The sequence below is a fragment of the Nanorana parkeri genome, unplaced genomic scaffold, assembly GCF_000935625.1.
Source record: "Nanorana parkeri isolate BGI_ZX_2015 unplaced genomic scaffold, ASM93562v1 scaffold244, whole genome shotgun sequence".
Taxonomy (NCBI): domain Eukaryota; kingdom Metazoa; phylum Chordata; class Amphibia; order Anura; family Dicroglossidae; genus Nanorana; species Nanorana parkeri.
This window is the reverse complement of record NW_017306512.1, coordinates 194,421-212,581: the sequence shown is the minus strand read 5'-3', so window position 1 is coordinate 212,581 and position 18,161 is coordinate 194,421. Positions and strand designations below refer to the sequence as shown.

General features: G+C 39.9%; 1 protein-coding gene across 2 annotated transcripts in view; it reads right to left on the bottom strand.

Annotated features, from left to right (window-relative positions):
- The window catches only part of NR1H4 (nuclear receptor subfamily 1 group H member 4), a 61,246-nt gene that overhangs the window by 15,376 nt on the left and 27,709 nt on the right, over window positions 1-18,161 (bottom strand). For both annotated transcript variants that reach the window (XM_018556635.1, XM_018556637.1), the window contains 2 exons: window positions 6,138-6,278; window positions 3,882-4,015 (listed from right to left, as the gene is read on the bottom strand). In XM_018556635.1, the coding sequence (XP_018412137.1) occupies window positions 3,882-4,015; window positions 6,138-6,278 (275 nt within the window). The remainder of the gene's footprint in view (window positions 1-3,881; window positions 4,016-6,137; window positions 6,279-18,161) is intronic.

Here is an 18,161-nt window from a genome sequence, read left to right as displayed (position 1 = left end):
GAGTACAGGAGTTAGCTGCCTGGAGCTGGAGGCACAGAGATTGGTAGCCGTGAGTGAGGACATTCTGGAGGAGAGCTGCAGCAGGTCCAGGTAGGTAGCAGGTCCAGGTAGGTACTGATTGTATATGTGCTTTGTGTCATGTGTCATTGTCTTGCAGGGTTAAACATTTTTTTCAAACCAAAAATTAATAAAAAGTTATGCCCGGAGCAAAAATAAAACAAAAAAGAAGCGTAGGCCAAGCATGAATAAGGTGAATAGGGGGAGACAATACAAAGAGTTAATGTTTTGGCTTCTGACCTTAGTTTACTTACCTGATTGGCCAGGTCAAAAGGTTAGGCGGAGCTTTAGTGGGGGTCTGAGTGGGTGGGGTTCCATCTTCAGCAGTTGGTGATACGGACGAGGAGCAAACCCCCGCCCACCCACCCCTTTTTTGTTTTTTAGTGGTTGCACCGAGGACATTTGCTTTGTTATGTGGCGGTTGGGTTCTTTGGAGGCCGTTTAAGTGATGATTATTAATGTTTGGGGACCTGTCTTGGTACGGTGTCCTCTATTCATTGGAAGTGCCTGCGGTCAGTTGGTAGTTGTCGCCGAGGCAGTGTGTTGCGGCTGGGGGCCTAACATGTTTTTTGGTACTGCCGCAGAGAACGGATTTCAGGAAAAGGTGTGGCCTTCAAAGACCTGCAACCTATTTTATCTGATGTTGAAGTTTTTGATTAAAGAGTAATTTCCTATTGAATTATTTAATAAAAGGCCGCTAAGGCCAATTTAAAGCAATATTGGAGTGTGGTCTCTTTAGTACCTTCTAGGGACTGGGTGGTGGGCCTAGTGGTCTATATTAAATAAAATATTCTACCTTAGTCATGCTTTAAGGGCTAGTTCACACCGTCCTCTGGCCCGATTGTGCCTGGCCTTGCTTTAGAAAAGGATCTGTTCACAGCACTGTGTTACAGTGGTGTGCACTGAAAAAAAGTGCTGCATGTAGTACTTTTTTTCAGCACAGTGTGGTACAATGCGGTACAACTGCAGAATTTTATTAAATATCACCCTTGTTCTAACATCAGCACAGTACCTGACATCGCACACCAGCAGCCGTGCGGTGAGCAAGGCTTGCAGGTGTAAATGGACCCTTAAGGAAAGGTTAGCAATGTTATCCAACAGCCCATGTGTAAAAGAAGTTTGAATCAATGTACCTTTCTGGCATCTCCACTCCCCAGCTGCTGCAAGTAGTCAACGTTTGAATGAGTTGAATATTCGCTACCCGGGGCCTGCCCCCACTAGCCACCGTGGCTCCTTCTGCTTGCTAGTATGTCCTGTTGTAATGTATCGGCCAGCGAAAACAACCACAGAAGCCAGTGGGGGGGAGGGAGGGGGCAAGTATTCTACACACCCCGAAGTTTTAAAAAAATAAAAAAATTTAAGGAAATATTTTGCTGGCTAATGTATATTTGTGTGATCTGGATTCATTATTGAAAAAAGTTTGAGAGTTTAAAACTACTTTAAGTATTACACTTTGTAGTCTCAGAATATAATGCCCCATGGCTCTCTGCCCAGTGACTAGAGTATGACAAAACCATGGGCTGGTTACTGATTAGCATACAGTGAATGAATAAGACCGAGTACATAACAAAAGTGCATATAATGAGTGACTGGTATTTAAATGCCTCTTTCTAACCACTGTTTACCAAGTCACATGCTATTTACTATTGACTTCAGAGTCACGAAAACCTTTTTATAGAACCTCTCTAGCTTGTCATTTGTTGAAAATAAATAGAGTAGCCCGGGAAGAAGAATGTATGCTATTTGTTCATCACTATATCAATCAAATGGAGATGTCATGTGTCAGATAACATGTTTTAACTGATTATTAGTTTAAAAAGAGACAGTATTCTTTAGAACTATTTGTCTGTTTTACTGTGTTCTTTGGTTTTATCCCCTAGACTGAATCAGTGTGACGTGCATACACACTCCTGCCAGATAGCACAGTTGGATCTTAGAACTACAACTGCAGCAATTCAACGTTTTCCAGGACTGCCACCAGCCTGTGACTGAACAGTGAAAGAGTAGCAGCATGCTGCTAAGGTAATATTTCTGCATTGCCCTACATTAAGTAAGTTTCCTGTGTTAGACTTACAGCACTGTGCAATTTAACAATGCCTCACTCTTTCTGATGACCTCCCCTCTCCCAGTCTGAGTGCTGCTGTGCAGAGAATCCCACTCGGACGATATTAAAACAAATTCAGGTAGCTATGATAGTTGTAAATGAAATATATTTCAAGATTTTGGATTAATCCATTGTTTGATTATTAGGGGTTTATTTTTTTTAAACAATTTACCCATGATTCATATATTTTTCTAATTTATTACAGTTATTTATATAGCACCAACAATTTATGATGCACTTTACATAGCTGTACATTCACATCAGTCCCTACCCTCAAGGAGCTTACAATCTAAGGTCCCTATCTCACATAGAGGGCCAACTTAGAGAGGAGCCAATTAACCTACCAGCATGTCTTTGGAGTGTGGGAGGAAACCAGAGTACCCGGAGGAAACCCATGCAAGCACAGGCAGAACATGCAAACTCCTTGCAGACAGTGACCTGGCTGGGATACGAACCAGGGACCTGCAGTACTGCAAGGCAGAAGCGCTAACCACTACGCCACTGTGCTGCCAACTGTATTCAACTGCAAAAAAGTGTTAATCCTGGGTGAAAGTTGTGTGAATCTTGAGTGTAAACATTTATAAATAGACCCGATAATGTTTTTCTATTTGCCTGTTGTCCAGTAAAGCCAGTCTTGAGCCAAAAGCGTTGCTTGGTTAGTGGCAGTTTGTAGTACTGTAGTGGGTGTCAGTATTTTCCTGGGTAACTATATAGTTAAAGAATTACAACTCTATTAACATAATTCAAGACTCTAGGAATACCTAGAAAGTGCACAAACCACCTCCCTGCAGGGATTCTACCCTACATTAGTGAATGTACTCCTCTGACCCAAAAGAGAAGTAAAGCCAAAAAAAAGATTGGGCTTTAGTTCTCTTTTACAACCTTCTATCTGCCACTTGTGCTGCCCAATTTGGTCTGCTAAAGGAAGCTGAAAAATACAAGACTTACTAGCTGGTGGTGTCACTGCAATTCACTAGCAAATGGCAACATGGGCAGCATGGGCAACAATAGAATTGAGTTTTTAATTTTGGCTATATTTATATTAGCATCAGGTACCCATAGACATTTCAAAATAGTTGTCCAGTGCATGTGCTTTTGGGCATAATCAAAAGGACCATGATACCTAAGGGGTATCTTAATTCATGGAGACATCTTTGGCAGAAGGTATATCAAGATAACTTTGCATAATATGTACAAAACAAATGTGAATGTTTGTGCATGTTGGAGTAGAAAAATGACCATTCAGATTGTTAGCTTATGCCCAATATCAATCTAAATTTTGTCAGCCATCTTTGTGCCCATTCATACTTCATGTTAAAAGGCTCTACATGTGACAAGTGCGGCAAAGAAGCTCATCTACCTTTGGGATATTCGAGTGTGATATTCGACATGTGTGTCTTCTGGGCGTTTGTCGAGCATCTTGTATGGGGAGCCATTAATAATGAATGGTATCACAGGTTCAACATGTGCTTTTTGCACATTTCGTGAACAAATACAATATTGTGAGATTTTGCGCTCATTCACGCGAAGTGTGAGTGGGGGCTGAGCGTCTATATATGCACTGATAAATATCACGACCGAGAATTACAACAGTAGCACAATAACCACTTCCTATCTACCCTTCAATATATAGCTACGGATACTACCAACCACAGACAGAACTTTGCTTTTAAACTTATGCCCTGGTGTCATTATGAATAGTGCAAAATAACATACTTACCCTGTTTGGTTTTGTGGTAGATGTCACTTGCTTAAAATCAAGTCCCTCATATTCTTCATTGAAGGATTTTTCGGATGGGAGTTTTACATTTTTTCGTAGTCTTTTTGACTTGCACTGAATTTCTGTTAGCAAGCCTGCAGTGAACAAAAAGTTGCCACACTTAGAACATCATATGTTGTGGATCCCTATGTCTACGTCTATTTAGAGACAAAGAGAGTGCTCAGCCAGGAGATGTTGGGAGATATTGGGTATGGGCTACACACATACGTTTGTTGGCCCATCCAATTGTAACCAGCCTTACATCTGTTGACCCATTTAAAGCCCAATTAAACTTTCTGTTTAAAGTAGCTAAATACAATTCAGATGCATTAAAAAAAAGGCTTATAGTTTACTTTCTTTAAAAATCAGCCATAGCCTGAGTAGAAAAGCCTGTCCACTGCCAGCATGCTGCATAGTGGGACCATTGTTCTCTGTGGGAAAGAAGTGATTTCTTTGCAGAGCTCTGACATGCCCCCTGATGAGTCAGATGCAGAGCACCCTAATCAGTGGGGAGCATGAGCATTGCTGATTGCAGAGCTTGAGGTCTGAGTAGGTCAGTAAGGTGTGGGCTGGACCTCTGTAATGAGACTGCAGCTTCCCCACTGAGAGCAAGCGTCCCATTCTCCAGCTGCTAGCAGGGGAGGGGCGCTTCTAGTCAGGCTGTGGCTGCATAAAAAAAAGAAAACAAAGGGAACACCTTTTGTTTTGATGCAGCTTAAATGCTGAAGGTTCAATTTGACTTAAAAGTTTATGTAAAGCCAAAACTTTTTTTCTTTGTTCTAGAGTATGGTTACAACCCTCCAACCTGATTATTTTGTGTGGCTTGTGTGCCACTGGGGATATTTCCCTTCACTTACTGACCTAGAGATGCAACAGTAATTCATAGGAAATCACTTCAAAGTGAATACAATTCCCACATTAGAGAGTTGTCGTAGGAGCAGGAGTCCAAATCAAAGAATTCTTCCCCACTTCATGCTGTGATGACAACTCCAAAATGTTGGATTTCCCATCACTTTGTGTCTCAGTAACAATGGTTGATCACCAGGCAAGTATAGAGCTGAATCTCCCCAGGGGAGACAAACAGCAATAAAAACGTGACCGGGGATCTAACTCCACCCCACTTTATCCAAATCTAACAATAACATGTAAATTAAATTTACATGCAATTTTCACCTTTTAAATGATAAATACTCTTTGTAACATGTGTTGATGGGTAAAGCTGCCCATATATTCTAGTATAGAGCAGCCTTTCTCAACCAGGGTGCCTTGACATACTGGGGTGCCTTCTGGCTTCCTCAGGAGTGCCTCAAAATGTTGAGATGATGTGAATGGGGAACTCTGATGTAATAGGAGGGATTCTGATGTGAGAGAGGAGCTCTAATATAAAGGGTGTTTCTGATGTGAGAGGGAGCTTCTGGTGTCAAGAGGAGCTTTTGATGTGAAAGGAGATGCCTCAAATTTAAATGAAGGGGGCTTGTCATGTGAATGGGGGGGGGCTACTACTGTGAAGTAGGATTCCGATGTGAATGGGAAAATTCTGATGTGAACCGGGCTGTTGATTTGAAGGGAGGACTTAGTTGCAAAGGATGGAAGCCCATTTTTTTATGCGTTTTTTTGCGTGGGTCCGCCTTACATTTTAGACTGGGGTGCCTCAAGATTTTGCATGCTTTTTAAGGGTGCTGTGACTGAAAAAAAGGTTGAGAAAAGCTGCTTTAGAGGGTGGTCAGACATCCAGACATGATACAGCCATCTTCTGGTTAAGCACTGCAGAATTCTAAATAACCATGTATGTTCAGCTTGTTGGGGCACACACATTTATGTTATCAAGAGAGGTGGGTGGAGGAGCTAGGATGATTTAATTCCCACTGAAACATGGGCAACATGAGATATTTGTCAGCTACTTTGAACTGGAAAGGGCAAATGTCGTTAAATGTCCAGTATAGGGCAAAAAGAATATAAAAATATCACCATTAGCGTGCTATTGGTTTTATTACAGCACTATCCGGGACATTAGATCAGTTCTTGCCACATACAAAAATGAACTCTTATTCATGATAACATTATCACTGTCCACAAATGTTATCAAGATGTCACACTGTGCTTGATTGATTTATCTAATGTAAACATACTGCTGTGATAAATAAAGGGAAACCAGATTATTTAATAAAGGAATAAAGGCTGGAATGCAGACAGTGGGTGATTTATGATAACACTTACATTCAGCAAGCATGCCCATCTGCTTACACTTCCTCAAGCGACACTCTTGGCATTTCCTCCTCATGTACATGTCCATTTCACAGTTGCCGCCATTCTTACATTTGTATACGGCATTTTTAGTAATACTTCTTCTGAAAAAGCCTGCAGGTTAGGAGACAGAATAAAACACTTGGTTAAAGCATTTGTTTATAGGGCAACTCCCTAAACCATTCTTTCAGCTTTGCATGGTTGCTGAAGAATTGCTGGGATGACTCCACCAGAATTCCCAAATCTTTTAGAATGATGCAGCCATTATAAATCCAAAATTATGGTGTCTAACTTCCCTGGGGGGGTTTCTATGATATAGATGATTGGGGAAAAAATTCTAAGAACAGTAAATTAGGAAATCTGAAAATGGGAGGGGTAGGGAGACAAACAAATACTCCTGTTGGAGGGCTCAATGATGAGCAAATCTGCCAAATCTGTATTCAGAAACCTCAATGTGATCTGAAATACAAGAGGCCATCATGTGACTTATCCTAAAGTACCTGTGCCCTGGAGTATAAGTGGAGTTGACTTTAAACAGGATAACCAATTCAGATTCAATCAGACAGTGCAAAGAAGATATACAAAATGTTAACCACTAGTTAGAAAAAAAAAATATCTGATTCGTTTTTAAGGTTTACTACAGAGAACATAGTATGAGTGTTCTCACAAGCATTGATTTTGTTTAGTATGTACTTTGCAGTTTTAATAAGAATAATTTAAAGAGCATTTTTTGGATTTTCTGTAGACTTATCAATTTCCTATTGGTATGCTTTTTTATTTAGTTAGTATATTCCTGTATATTACACTACCATTATGCCTTGCAGTACTTAATGAAACAAAAACATTTACTTATGTTATTTGACATATAGCACATAAACAAGTAAACCTTTATTTAATTCACAATGAAACATAATCAATATATCTATCCTACAGTGAGAATATTCTTAACGTGTATTTCCACTTTCACAACCAATATGGCATATCACCTATTTTATATTTGTCACATGATCCCAATCACATCGCCTAGCTAAAAAAAAAAAAAAGTAGAAATGCTTCTTGCAGTTTAAATTGATTTTGGGTTAGGGTTTCTAATTGGCTTCTTAAAGTGTATTTCCAAATTAGGATAACAAGTATTTTATATTTGTTAAATGTTTTCATTCACATAGCATAAGTTAAAGAAATATTGAAAAACTCACTTACTTGCAGTTTAAATTGCTTTCACTTGGGTCAGGGTTTTCTATTGCTTCTCCTTCTTTGTAATGTTAGGAGGGGTTATAAGGAGTGAGGGGGTTTGTTAACCCTATCTGTACTGTGCTGGCTAAATTCATTTTAATTTGTAAAGTAGAAAGCTTTGTCTGAAGAAGCGGAGAGATTCCCATGAAACAATCACAGCTATTACAACTCACCTGCTCAAGTACTTCCCGCTTCTTTGGATACCTTCCTAAGTTCTGATCACATTTATCTTAATTCTATGGTATTGGACTACTATGGAATACACTGAGTGGCAAGATTATTATGACCACCTGACATTTGTAGGCAAATTAGCTATAATTAGATATAATTTCGCGCTGAAGTTGCTAGAGAGCAAGACCACTATAAATAGGGAAGCAGGTTGTTTACCACGACAGTAGAAGTGATTTTTTTTAAAGATATGGGTAAACAACGCGATTTAACAGACTTTGAACGTGGGATGATTGTTGGCGCTCAAGCCATGCAGCGAGTATCAGCAAAACAGCAGAATTTGTTAAATGTTCAAGAGCAGCTGTTGTTAAAGTGTTTAAAGACTGGACTGTCAGCCGAAAATCTGGGTCTGAACGTGCGAATTGTGGTCGTCAGCGACTAGTCAATGTTAGGGCAAAACGGAGAGTGGCAAGACTGGAACAAGACAACAGAAGGGTAACAGTGCAGTGTCAGATTCCTCGCATCACCTTTCAACATCTTGTGGAGTCACGAGGCGGCCCAACGAAGTCATCTCGTGGAGTCATCTCGTGGAGTCATCTGGCCACTCAGTGTATATATCTGACCACTCAGTGTATATATGTAGATAAAATTGGTAGTACATGTAGGTTTGTGCAATATGTATTGGTTCCACTAATTATTACAAGGGACCTTGTTTCTATTGATTTGACAATGTACATTGGGGAATTTATTAAAACTGGAGCAGACAAAATCTGAAGCAGTTTCCCATAGTAACCAATTAGCTTCTCTCTTCAGTTTGTTCAGTTAAGACTTGAAAATGAAAGAGAGAAGATGATTTGTTGTCATGCACATCTGCTCCAGATTTTGTCTGCTCCACTTTTGATAAATTTCCCTCATTATGTTTTAACATATTTTGTAATAAAAATTTTCAATTTTAGAGATGTTTGGTAATTCTGTAGTATACATGTGAAACCTATAAAAATCCCCCCCTCCCTTTTTTTGTACTTTAAGGTTTGTGGACTATTTTAAGGATGTTGCGTCTGAATATCACACATATAATACAGCTGTCTTTGATCAATTGTAAAGCAGATTTGAACACTGCCTGTCCTAACAAACGGTTAAAGGATTACAACCCTGGCTTCTATATTCAAATGTTAATGAAGTTAATGAGAGAAACACAATCCACAAATTTCAGTCCTATGTCTTTTTATAAGATGAAATCACTGTGAAGATAGTGAAAAAACCTGGAATCAGCCATGTTGCCTGCTTCAATAAAACATCTAAAATGTAAGAAATATTTTAATAAAAATTAAAGTAGTTTTTTAAAATTATTTTTTGTTATGCTGCGTGAATGGGAACATACAGTAAAACCTCGGTTCACGAACACTTCTGTTCGCGAACAATTTAGTTCACGAACATGAAGTTTGGCAAAATTTTGCTTCTGTTCGCGAACTCCAAATTGGGTGACGAGCACGACCACGGCCATTTTCCCGCTCTGACACATGGTCGTGGCTTCTTGTAGTCGAGATCTGTGCACACTTGCTGTGAAGCTTTTTTGTGTGCTTTTTAGCACATAGAGTACTATACAGTATTATTCAATCCAGCATGGCTCCAAAGAAATTGCAGAGCAAGCATGGTGGTAAAAAAAAAGTGCAGAGCGGTAATGAAGATGACAAGAACGTGCAGACCAGTAATGAAGGTGACAAGAATGTGAAGCGCAAGCATGGTGATAAAAAGAAAGTGCAGAGCGGTAATTAAGGTGACAAGAACGTGCAGAGGGGTAATGAAGGTAACCAGAAAGTGTAGAGCAAGTATGGTGGTAAAAAGAAAGTGCAGAGCGGTAATGAAGGGGACAAGAAAAAAATTGCATATGGTTCAGTACGGATTAACCTTACTTACATTGAACCTTATGGGAAAATGTGATTCTGTTCGCGACCAAAACTGGTTTGCGACCACGTTCGTAGGAGTCATAATGTATTAACCTTATTTACATTGAACCTTATGGCGAAATTTGATTCGGGTCGCGACAAATTCGGTTCGCGTCCAGAATCGTGGAACGAATTAAGTTCGTGAACCGACTTACCACTAACATATAGAGGGGTTTTCTCTATTTTGACTGCAAAAGTGGAAATACACTTAAAATTGATATTTGCTTCTCCTTTGTTGTAATGTTATGAGGGGTTGTGAGAACCCTATGCTGGCTCATTTTTATTATAATTTGTCATGTAGATTTGAACACTGCCTGTCCTATCAAAGGGTTAAAGGATTACAGCCCTGGCTTGTGCATTGTATGTTAATGATGCTAATGAGAGAAACACAAAGCAAATATACAATATAGAGCAGGGCTCAAAATTTCCACTCGCCCGCTCGCATTTGGCGAGTGGAAATAAAGAGAGGGCGAGTGGAAATTCAGTCAGGCACGCGGTCACGGATCTGCACGGATGAGAGCAGTCGCTCCATTGCCTTCAACATTTAAAAGTGTAATTTCATAAGATAATTTAAGAGGGTGGGTTTAGGGGCGGAGTTAAGGCCGAGGCAGGGTTGGGGTTAGGTGGGGCAACTGGTGGCGAGTAACTCTTAAGGCCTGGCTAGTAGCTCAGGACTTGAAATTTTGAGCCCTGATATAGAGTATATACTTTTTGGTACAGCTAAACCTGATGCATGTAAGTAAACCTAAACAAAAATGTTTTCATCCCATGTAAGTGTACTGTCTATTGCCATCTCTTCTGGAGCCAATTTAAAAAGCAAAAGCTAGTTCACAGCATAGAGTGTGTTCGAACATAACTTCAAATATAATATATAAGAACTTTTCACTGCAAAAGTCCACTTCACATCAGTAGTGAACATGTCATCCTACCAAATCTACCAGTAAAAAAAAAATATATACAGTCTATTTCTTGCCATGAATGAGTCTCAAAGTCTAGGAAGAGCAGACCACATGGTCTATGGCTACCAATGTGCTCAGTGGGGAGTTTCACATACAGCTCAAAGTCTGCAAATAATTTTTTAGTTAGGTAGACAGATGTTGAGACTGCATTTGTTGCGCATCAGCATAGGGCAGCCCATTTAACTCAATAACAAACGTGGCGAGTTGCAAACTTGAGCTGCATGCCAAGATGTTCGTCTTTCTTGCCGTATTTAGTATGTCATAAACAAACATGCAGGACATGCAGGCTTTTCGCAGGCACCAAGTAAGAATGGGGCCTTATTGTGTTAAGATTCACTTTAATTATCCAATAATGTGAAAATAAAATCCCTTCCTATTTGTTTCATCTGTACATGATTGGTTAATTGAAGTGAATCTCTACACAATTTATTGTGTGAACATAGTAAGATCCTTTAATAAAACCAGCCTACCTGTCTGATAGATATGCAGAGAGATAAGGGGATCAGAAAGACAAAGCTAGGATGCAGAGCCTGCTAATGTATTGAGCAAATATGGCTGCTACCATTTTCCTATATAATTTGTTAACTATACACGGAAAAAAGGTTATCAATAAAAGAGCAACACTCACTGATATCGTCATTTACATTAAACTGTTCTCTTATACATGATAGATATCTTGTATATACATATATATAAATACATTAAAATATGAGATATTTGGTTTACAACTTCTTTCTTTATTTTTTGCCTTTACAGAATAACAATCTAGTAAAGTAATTTTATGCAGCTAACAATAATTACAAATAAAATATAAGATTATTAGAGGACACCAATTACATAAAATGTATATGGCTGGCCATACACTGATACATTTTTCTCATTTAGCATATGGACTGAATGAGAAAAAAAAACTCAATTGCCCCATACATTCTAAACAGCATGGATGGGGGAATCCCCCACCAGGCTATTGTATTCTGACATGGTTGTACCGGTGTGCCGCTGTCAGAATACCCGAACAGTGACTTAGCTCATTGGCTGCAATTACTTTTTGCCTGGGAATTTTCAGACTGGCTCCTTTTAACAAAAGTTGACTGGGGAGGGAGGGTCCTGAGGGGGACCACACACTTGTAACATTTCTTCCAAGTCTACCAGTGTATAGCAAGCTTGTGGCTTGCAATCGCTTACTGGATGTTGCACTTGCTTTTTGGTTTATTCTAGGGATGTACCGATACCGGTATTTTGGTACCGAGTACGTGTACCAATAATTTTTTTTGGGTACTCGCCGATACCAATTACCGAGTAACGGAAGTCCCATTCAGGAAGCCAGGTGGCGTGTAAAGAGTCGCCACCCGGCTTCCCGATTAACAAAAAAGTCCCCTCTTACCTTAGTATGTGCAGCCTGTCATCCCACGGGGCCTCTCCAGCGAAAACGCGGCTGGAGAGGCCATGAGATGACGAGGGAGCATGAAGCCAACTTCCCGGCCAGTCAGAAAGCAGGGCGTCGCGTCATTAGATGGCGGCCGGCTTCCTGATTGGACAGCTCGGGCTTGGTACCGGACGAAGGCCGCATTCTCGCTGGAGAGGCCCCCGGGGATGACAGGCTACACATACTAAGGTAAGGTAACCTTACCTCATGAGGCCAGCTTCCGGTCAATCGCGAAACCGGGCAGCGTGTAATGACGCGCTGCCGGCTTCCTGATACCGGAAGTACTCGTACTAGGCATCGGAGCATTTGGGCGAGTACGAGTACTTGCCCAAATACACGGAATCGGCACCGATATCGATACTAGTATCGGTATCGGTGCATCCCTAGTTTATTCAATCAAAGGCAAATGTATGCCTTGTCATTATGTGAATGTGCTCTATGTAAAGTGCTGCGTAAATTGTCGGCGCTATATAAATACCTGTAATAAATAATTATATACTGGGTAAAAAACATTCCCATTGGCAGACCTCTTGTGTTACTCTGGCCAGACACCACTTGAATTGAGGCTGATTCAACAGGAAACAGTTGAAATTTTAGCCATGGGTAGCCCTGTTGGCACCATCCAGTTCAACTAAAGTCGACTGACTTTAGGAAATTATCTGCCAACTAGTGACTGCATGCTATCAGATGCGATCATAATTTGAGTATATAGGCAGTCATGAGTGCTGCAGCCAGCAGGAGAGATTCCACCATTCAAGCTGTTTAGCAGGATGGAGGAATTTATTGATTTTCTTTTGTTCAGCCCACGGGTTGAACAAATGAGAATACTGTGTGTGTATGGCTAGGATTAGTATCTATGCTAGGGTAAAATTTTCATCTGCTTGGCTATTTTTCTTTGCTGGTTACACTGAGTGAAAACATCACTATCCTGTTCAGTGCCAATAGGGAGACCTTGTATTAAATAGTGGTGCAAGCGTGTCCAAGGAATAAGGGGTTTCCTGAGGTTATAATTATAATAATAATACTTGGTTTATCGCTTACTTCGATTCTATTAGTTACAGAAATCATTCTTTGACATGTTTTGTTCTTAGTCATTTAGAGCTCTGTTTGTCATCCCTTGTTTGTTTTGCAGCCCACTCAGAGAGGGAATAGCCCATACCTGGTAATCTATAATAAAGGTACATACTGTACTAAACACAAAACGTTGAGCAAACATATTAATCAAATGAACTCAAATGAACAATTTCTTAGTTTAGCTATTTAGCAACACAAGCAAACAGAGGCAGAAGAAACTACAACCCTGTATTGCAAAACACAAACTTGCCTTTAAAGTAAACATGAGATTTTAGCTATATATTAGATTTTAATGTAACATACAACAAAAGCTTTAGCTCAGCCTCTAGAAAATACATTTTGTTATGTCGGTAAGATATCACACATCTTTGTAGCAGCCATTCCTTTCCAGATATTCTGAAAATTACGAACTTTCCTAAAATATCCTTGTATATCTCACTCCAGACATGTTCCTGCTTTCAATCATCCACACTGTATTTTAGCACACACATTACATTATATACTGGAGGGTCAGCAGGATCATAGCTATATAGGGCCCCATACTGTAAACATCAATATAAAGTGAACTTGTGGGCTGAGGGGTGCTTTGAAAGGGGTTCCCTCAAAAAACAGGGGTCCCTCTCCCAAAGCTCCAGTGTCCAATGCTGATGGATACTTGGTTCTTCAGCACCCCTGGCAAGGGGAGGCTTATGTATCACATTCCTGCCCCCCACAGAGGGCAAATAGGTAGAGCATGAGAATGTTCGGCCGACCTGAAGCCAGCCGAAGCAAGCTGATGTACGGCTGATTTCAGCCAATGTACGGCTGAAATCAGCTGTACAAGCCTGAAGTGAATGGCCGAACAGCATTCAGCTCACTTCCTTTCAGGTCGGTTATTCACACGGCTGCCTTCAGCAGTTTTGTGACTAACCCTGTAAGTTTCCTACAGAATCAGCTGGTCCCGAGCACTGGCCCTGATATCCTGCGTTAGGGTGGCTTCTTTCCCTTGCAGGGTCGTATGAAGCCACCCTTGTGTTTGCTAGCAAGCTGTGTGCATCTCCACAAACACAGAGGCATAGCAAGGCACTCCCCTACCCCCTAATACTCTCCTCCTTCCTCCCCCCTCCTTTCTCCATTCTCTAAGCCAGTAGATGGACAGCTGCTGGAGACTGTGCTGTCCCTTGTGGTCTTGTACAGGACAGGAAGTTCAGGGAAGCCAAGCAGGGAGACTTGGAAATAGCTGTTTGATAATATATGACTATAAGTGTTTGTGCAAAAAGTAAATAAATAATTTGCTGAGCAATGTATATTTGGTTGATCTGCAATCATTATTGGAAAAGGAATTGAGAGTTTAATACAACTTTAAACTTAATTTGAGCAATGATGAAGTTCCTGCCACTGGTATGGTTGAAAGTGCACAGGGAACTCTTTCAAAGGAGTTCCCCATGACATCACTGCGCATTTATGGTATAATTTCATTGGACCCCTAGTTCATCAGGGACAAGGCTCAATTATCAGATGGTGCCCATCAGCTCCAGGGCCCCCTCCCAACGCATGTCCCCAGTGCCCAAGTGCATGCTGGCTGCTATCAGCATAGCTGCACGCTTGCTATTCCTTGCTATGAGAATGCCTGGTGTGCTGAGCTGGTTAGTTTTGGGAGAAGAGGGGGCAAACGTTTATTATATACAACACGGTTTCAGCACCACGGAGAGTTCTTATGGCCAAATGTACCTGCTGTGTAAAAACTTTACAGCTACTGTACATATGAGATTCGATGGCTGTACATTCGATGGCTGTGCATGAGATTCGATATCCGCTGCACAAATATCTTATTGGAAAAAAGGTGAATGTGACTGTTGGATTGCTGCCAAATGGTGTCAAATCTTACGTCATTAAAAGATTCACTTGGCAAATTTTTCAGCGAATCCTTCAGAAAGAGACCCCTTGTACACGTGATTCTTGAACTTGATAGCAAAGTTAAACTTTTGGAATATTTAATATAACACTGATATTTACAAATGGTATCTTAAACTTTGTTATTTCTGTAGCGTCTCAGTAAAATAAAATATTTGTTATCAAAACAAGAAATATAAAAAATCTTCCAAAGTCACATTTATACAATTCATGTATACAATGTATTTGTTAATTTCAAAAATCTATCATTTGAATTAAAAAAATTATGATAAAATATTTAGCTTTCGTGAATGGGTAGGATAGAGAATCTTCTAAACATATACTGTGAAGAACTGCAATGAGCTCAAAATTCACAGGAACTCTAGGATTACTTCTGCTACTGAAAAGGCCAAACACACAAACATTCTAATTGTTGGGATGAGCTATACTAATTAGCACACATTATTGGAAAACACAAACAAAGGCCGCAAAGAACAAAACAATAATGGATCAGGAGGCTTGCCAAATACAGGAGCCGCAAACACAAAATCTATCTTAGTACCAAGATCAGTATCACAGGAAGAGTCAGGCAGGTGGGATAATAACGATCAGGACAGATTTTCTAATCTCTTATACAAGCTGAAGGCCATGTAAGTAACTGCTTGGACAAAAATGTGAACAAATACTTTGCTGAGCAATGTACAGTATATTTGATAGATCTAGATTCATTTTTTAAAATGGTTTAAGAATATGATGCTACAGGACAGGGTCTTAGTCACACATACATGCAGCATCCTCCCAAAACCTCCTGTCATAGCCAAACATTAGGGCATTCTTACAAGCAAAGCTCCACCACTTCCTGAATTGGGTGAAAGTAAGCTCGCCTCCTCAAATTTCAGCCTTTTACCCCCTTTTCCCAGTTACAGAGCCTGTTTAAACCAGATACAAATGATGCTCTGTTTACAAAATGGGAAAGCAATGAAAGACATTGCACAGAAAAATAGCACTAATCTCTTTGTTTAAAGGAGAACTATGGTGTTAGGGCTTTTCCCCATAGTTCTCCTTAGGGTAACGGGAGGACACAAAGGCGGGTGCAATGCTAGTTTACTATTGGCTATTGCAGATTGAAATATGGTTTCAGCACCACGGAGAGTTCTTATGGCCAAATGTACCTGCTGTGTAAAAACTTTACAGCTACTGTACATATGAGATTCGATGGCTGTACATTCGATGGCTGTGCATGAGATTCGATATCCGCTGCACAAATATCTTATTGGAAAAAAGGTGAATGTGACTGTTGGATTGCTGCCAAATGGTGTCAAATCTTACGTCATTAAAAGATTCACTTGGCAAATTTTTCAGCGAATCCTTCAGAAAGAGACCCCTTGTACACGTGATTCTTGAACTTGATAGCAAAGTTAAACTTTTGGAATATTTAATATAACACTGATATTTACAAATGGTATCTTAAACTTTGTTATTTCTGTAGCGTCTCAGTAAAATAAAATATTTGTTATCAAAACAAGAAATATAAAAAATCTTCCAAAGTCACATTTATACAATTCATGTATACAATGTATTTGTTAATTTCAAAAATCTATCATTTGAATTAAAAAAATTATGATAAAATATTTAGCTTTCGTGAATGGGTAGGATAGAGAATCTTCTAAACATATACTGTGAAGAACTGCAATGAGCTCAAAATTCACAGGAACTCTAGGATTACTTCTGCTACTGAAAAGGCCAAACACACAAACATTCTAATTGTTGGGATGAGCTATACTAATTAGCACACATTATTGGAAAACACAAACAAAGGCCGCAAAGAACAAAACAATAATGGATCAGGAGGCTTGCCAAATACAGGAGCCGCAAACACAAAATCTATCTTAGTACCAAGATCAGTATCACAGGAAGAGTCAGGCAGGTGGGATAATAACGATCAGGACAGATTTTCTAATCTCTTATACAAGCTGAAGGCCATGTAAGTAACTGCTTGGACAAAAATGTGAACAAATACTTTGCTGAGCAATGTACAGTATATTTGATAGATCTAGATTCATTTTTTAAAATGGTTTAAGAATATGATGCTACAGGACAGGGTCTTAGTCACACATACATGCAGCATCCTCCCAAAACCTCCTGTCATAGCCAAACATTAGGGCATTCTTACAAGCAAAGCTCCACCACTTCCTGAATTGGGTGAAAGTAAGCTCGCCTCCTCAAATTTCAGCCTTTTACCCCCTTTTCCCAGTTACAGAGCCTGTTTAAACCAGATACAAATGATGCTCTGTTTACAAAATGGGAAAGCAATGAAAGACATTGCACAGAAAAATAGCACTAATCTCTTTGTTTAAAGGAGAACTATGGTGTTAGGGCTTTTCCCCATAGTTCTCCTTAGGGTAACGGGAGGACACAAAGGCGGGTGCAATGCTAGTTTACTATTGGCTATTGCAGATTGAAATAGCCAATAGGAATCTAGCAATGCAATCCTATGGGCAAAAATGATTTTTTTTCTCTATTCTGACATCGCTCTGTGTCAGAATAAAGGAAAAAAAAGAAAAATCAGTGTTTTTCTCCTGGGTGGCCGGGAGTGGGAGACTCCCAGAGCGCCCGGGAGAGTTTTTTTCTTTTTTTGACGGCAGCAGAACCGCCATCCAATAGAAAACTATTAGGCGGAGCTAGCTGTCATTGCTAGCTCCGACCAATCATTTTCTATTTTTTTTTCTACTTTTTAAACTATTTTTCTGTTCTGCTCTGTTCCTCTGAGGAACAGAGCTTCACATCTCCTGCACTTCGGGTCGGCGGAACATGCTGAGCATGTCCGGCCGACCCGAAGCCACGTGAAGCCACCCGATGTATGGCTGATTCAACCGATATACTGCTGAAATCAGCCGTACCAACCTGAAGTGAATAGCCGAACAGCGTTCGGCTCACTTCACTTCAGGTCGGTCTTTCACTCGGCTGCCTACGGCAGCTTAGTAAATAGACCCCTTAGTGATCAGTGTTTGTAAATAATTGAGGACCTAGTATGTTTACTGTGTCCTCAATTATGAATGAATGGGAAGTGATCTACATCACTTCCTGTTCATTCATGATTGTGGATACAGTAAACATATGTTCACTATATCACAAGTTATGAATGAACAGGAACACTCAGTTTAGTGGAATTATGTTAATTTATAACAGGGGATGCAGAATAAGAGATTTTTCTATTTTAAAAGGGAAATATCAGGGGTCTGTTTAGACCCCTAATATTTCACTGAAGCCCTTAAAAGTAAAATAAATATATTTAATAAAAATAAATAAATAAATAAAA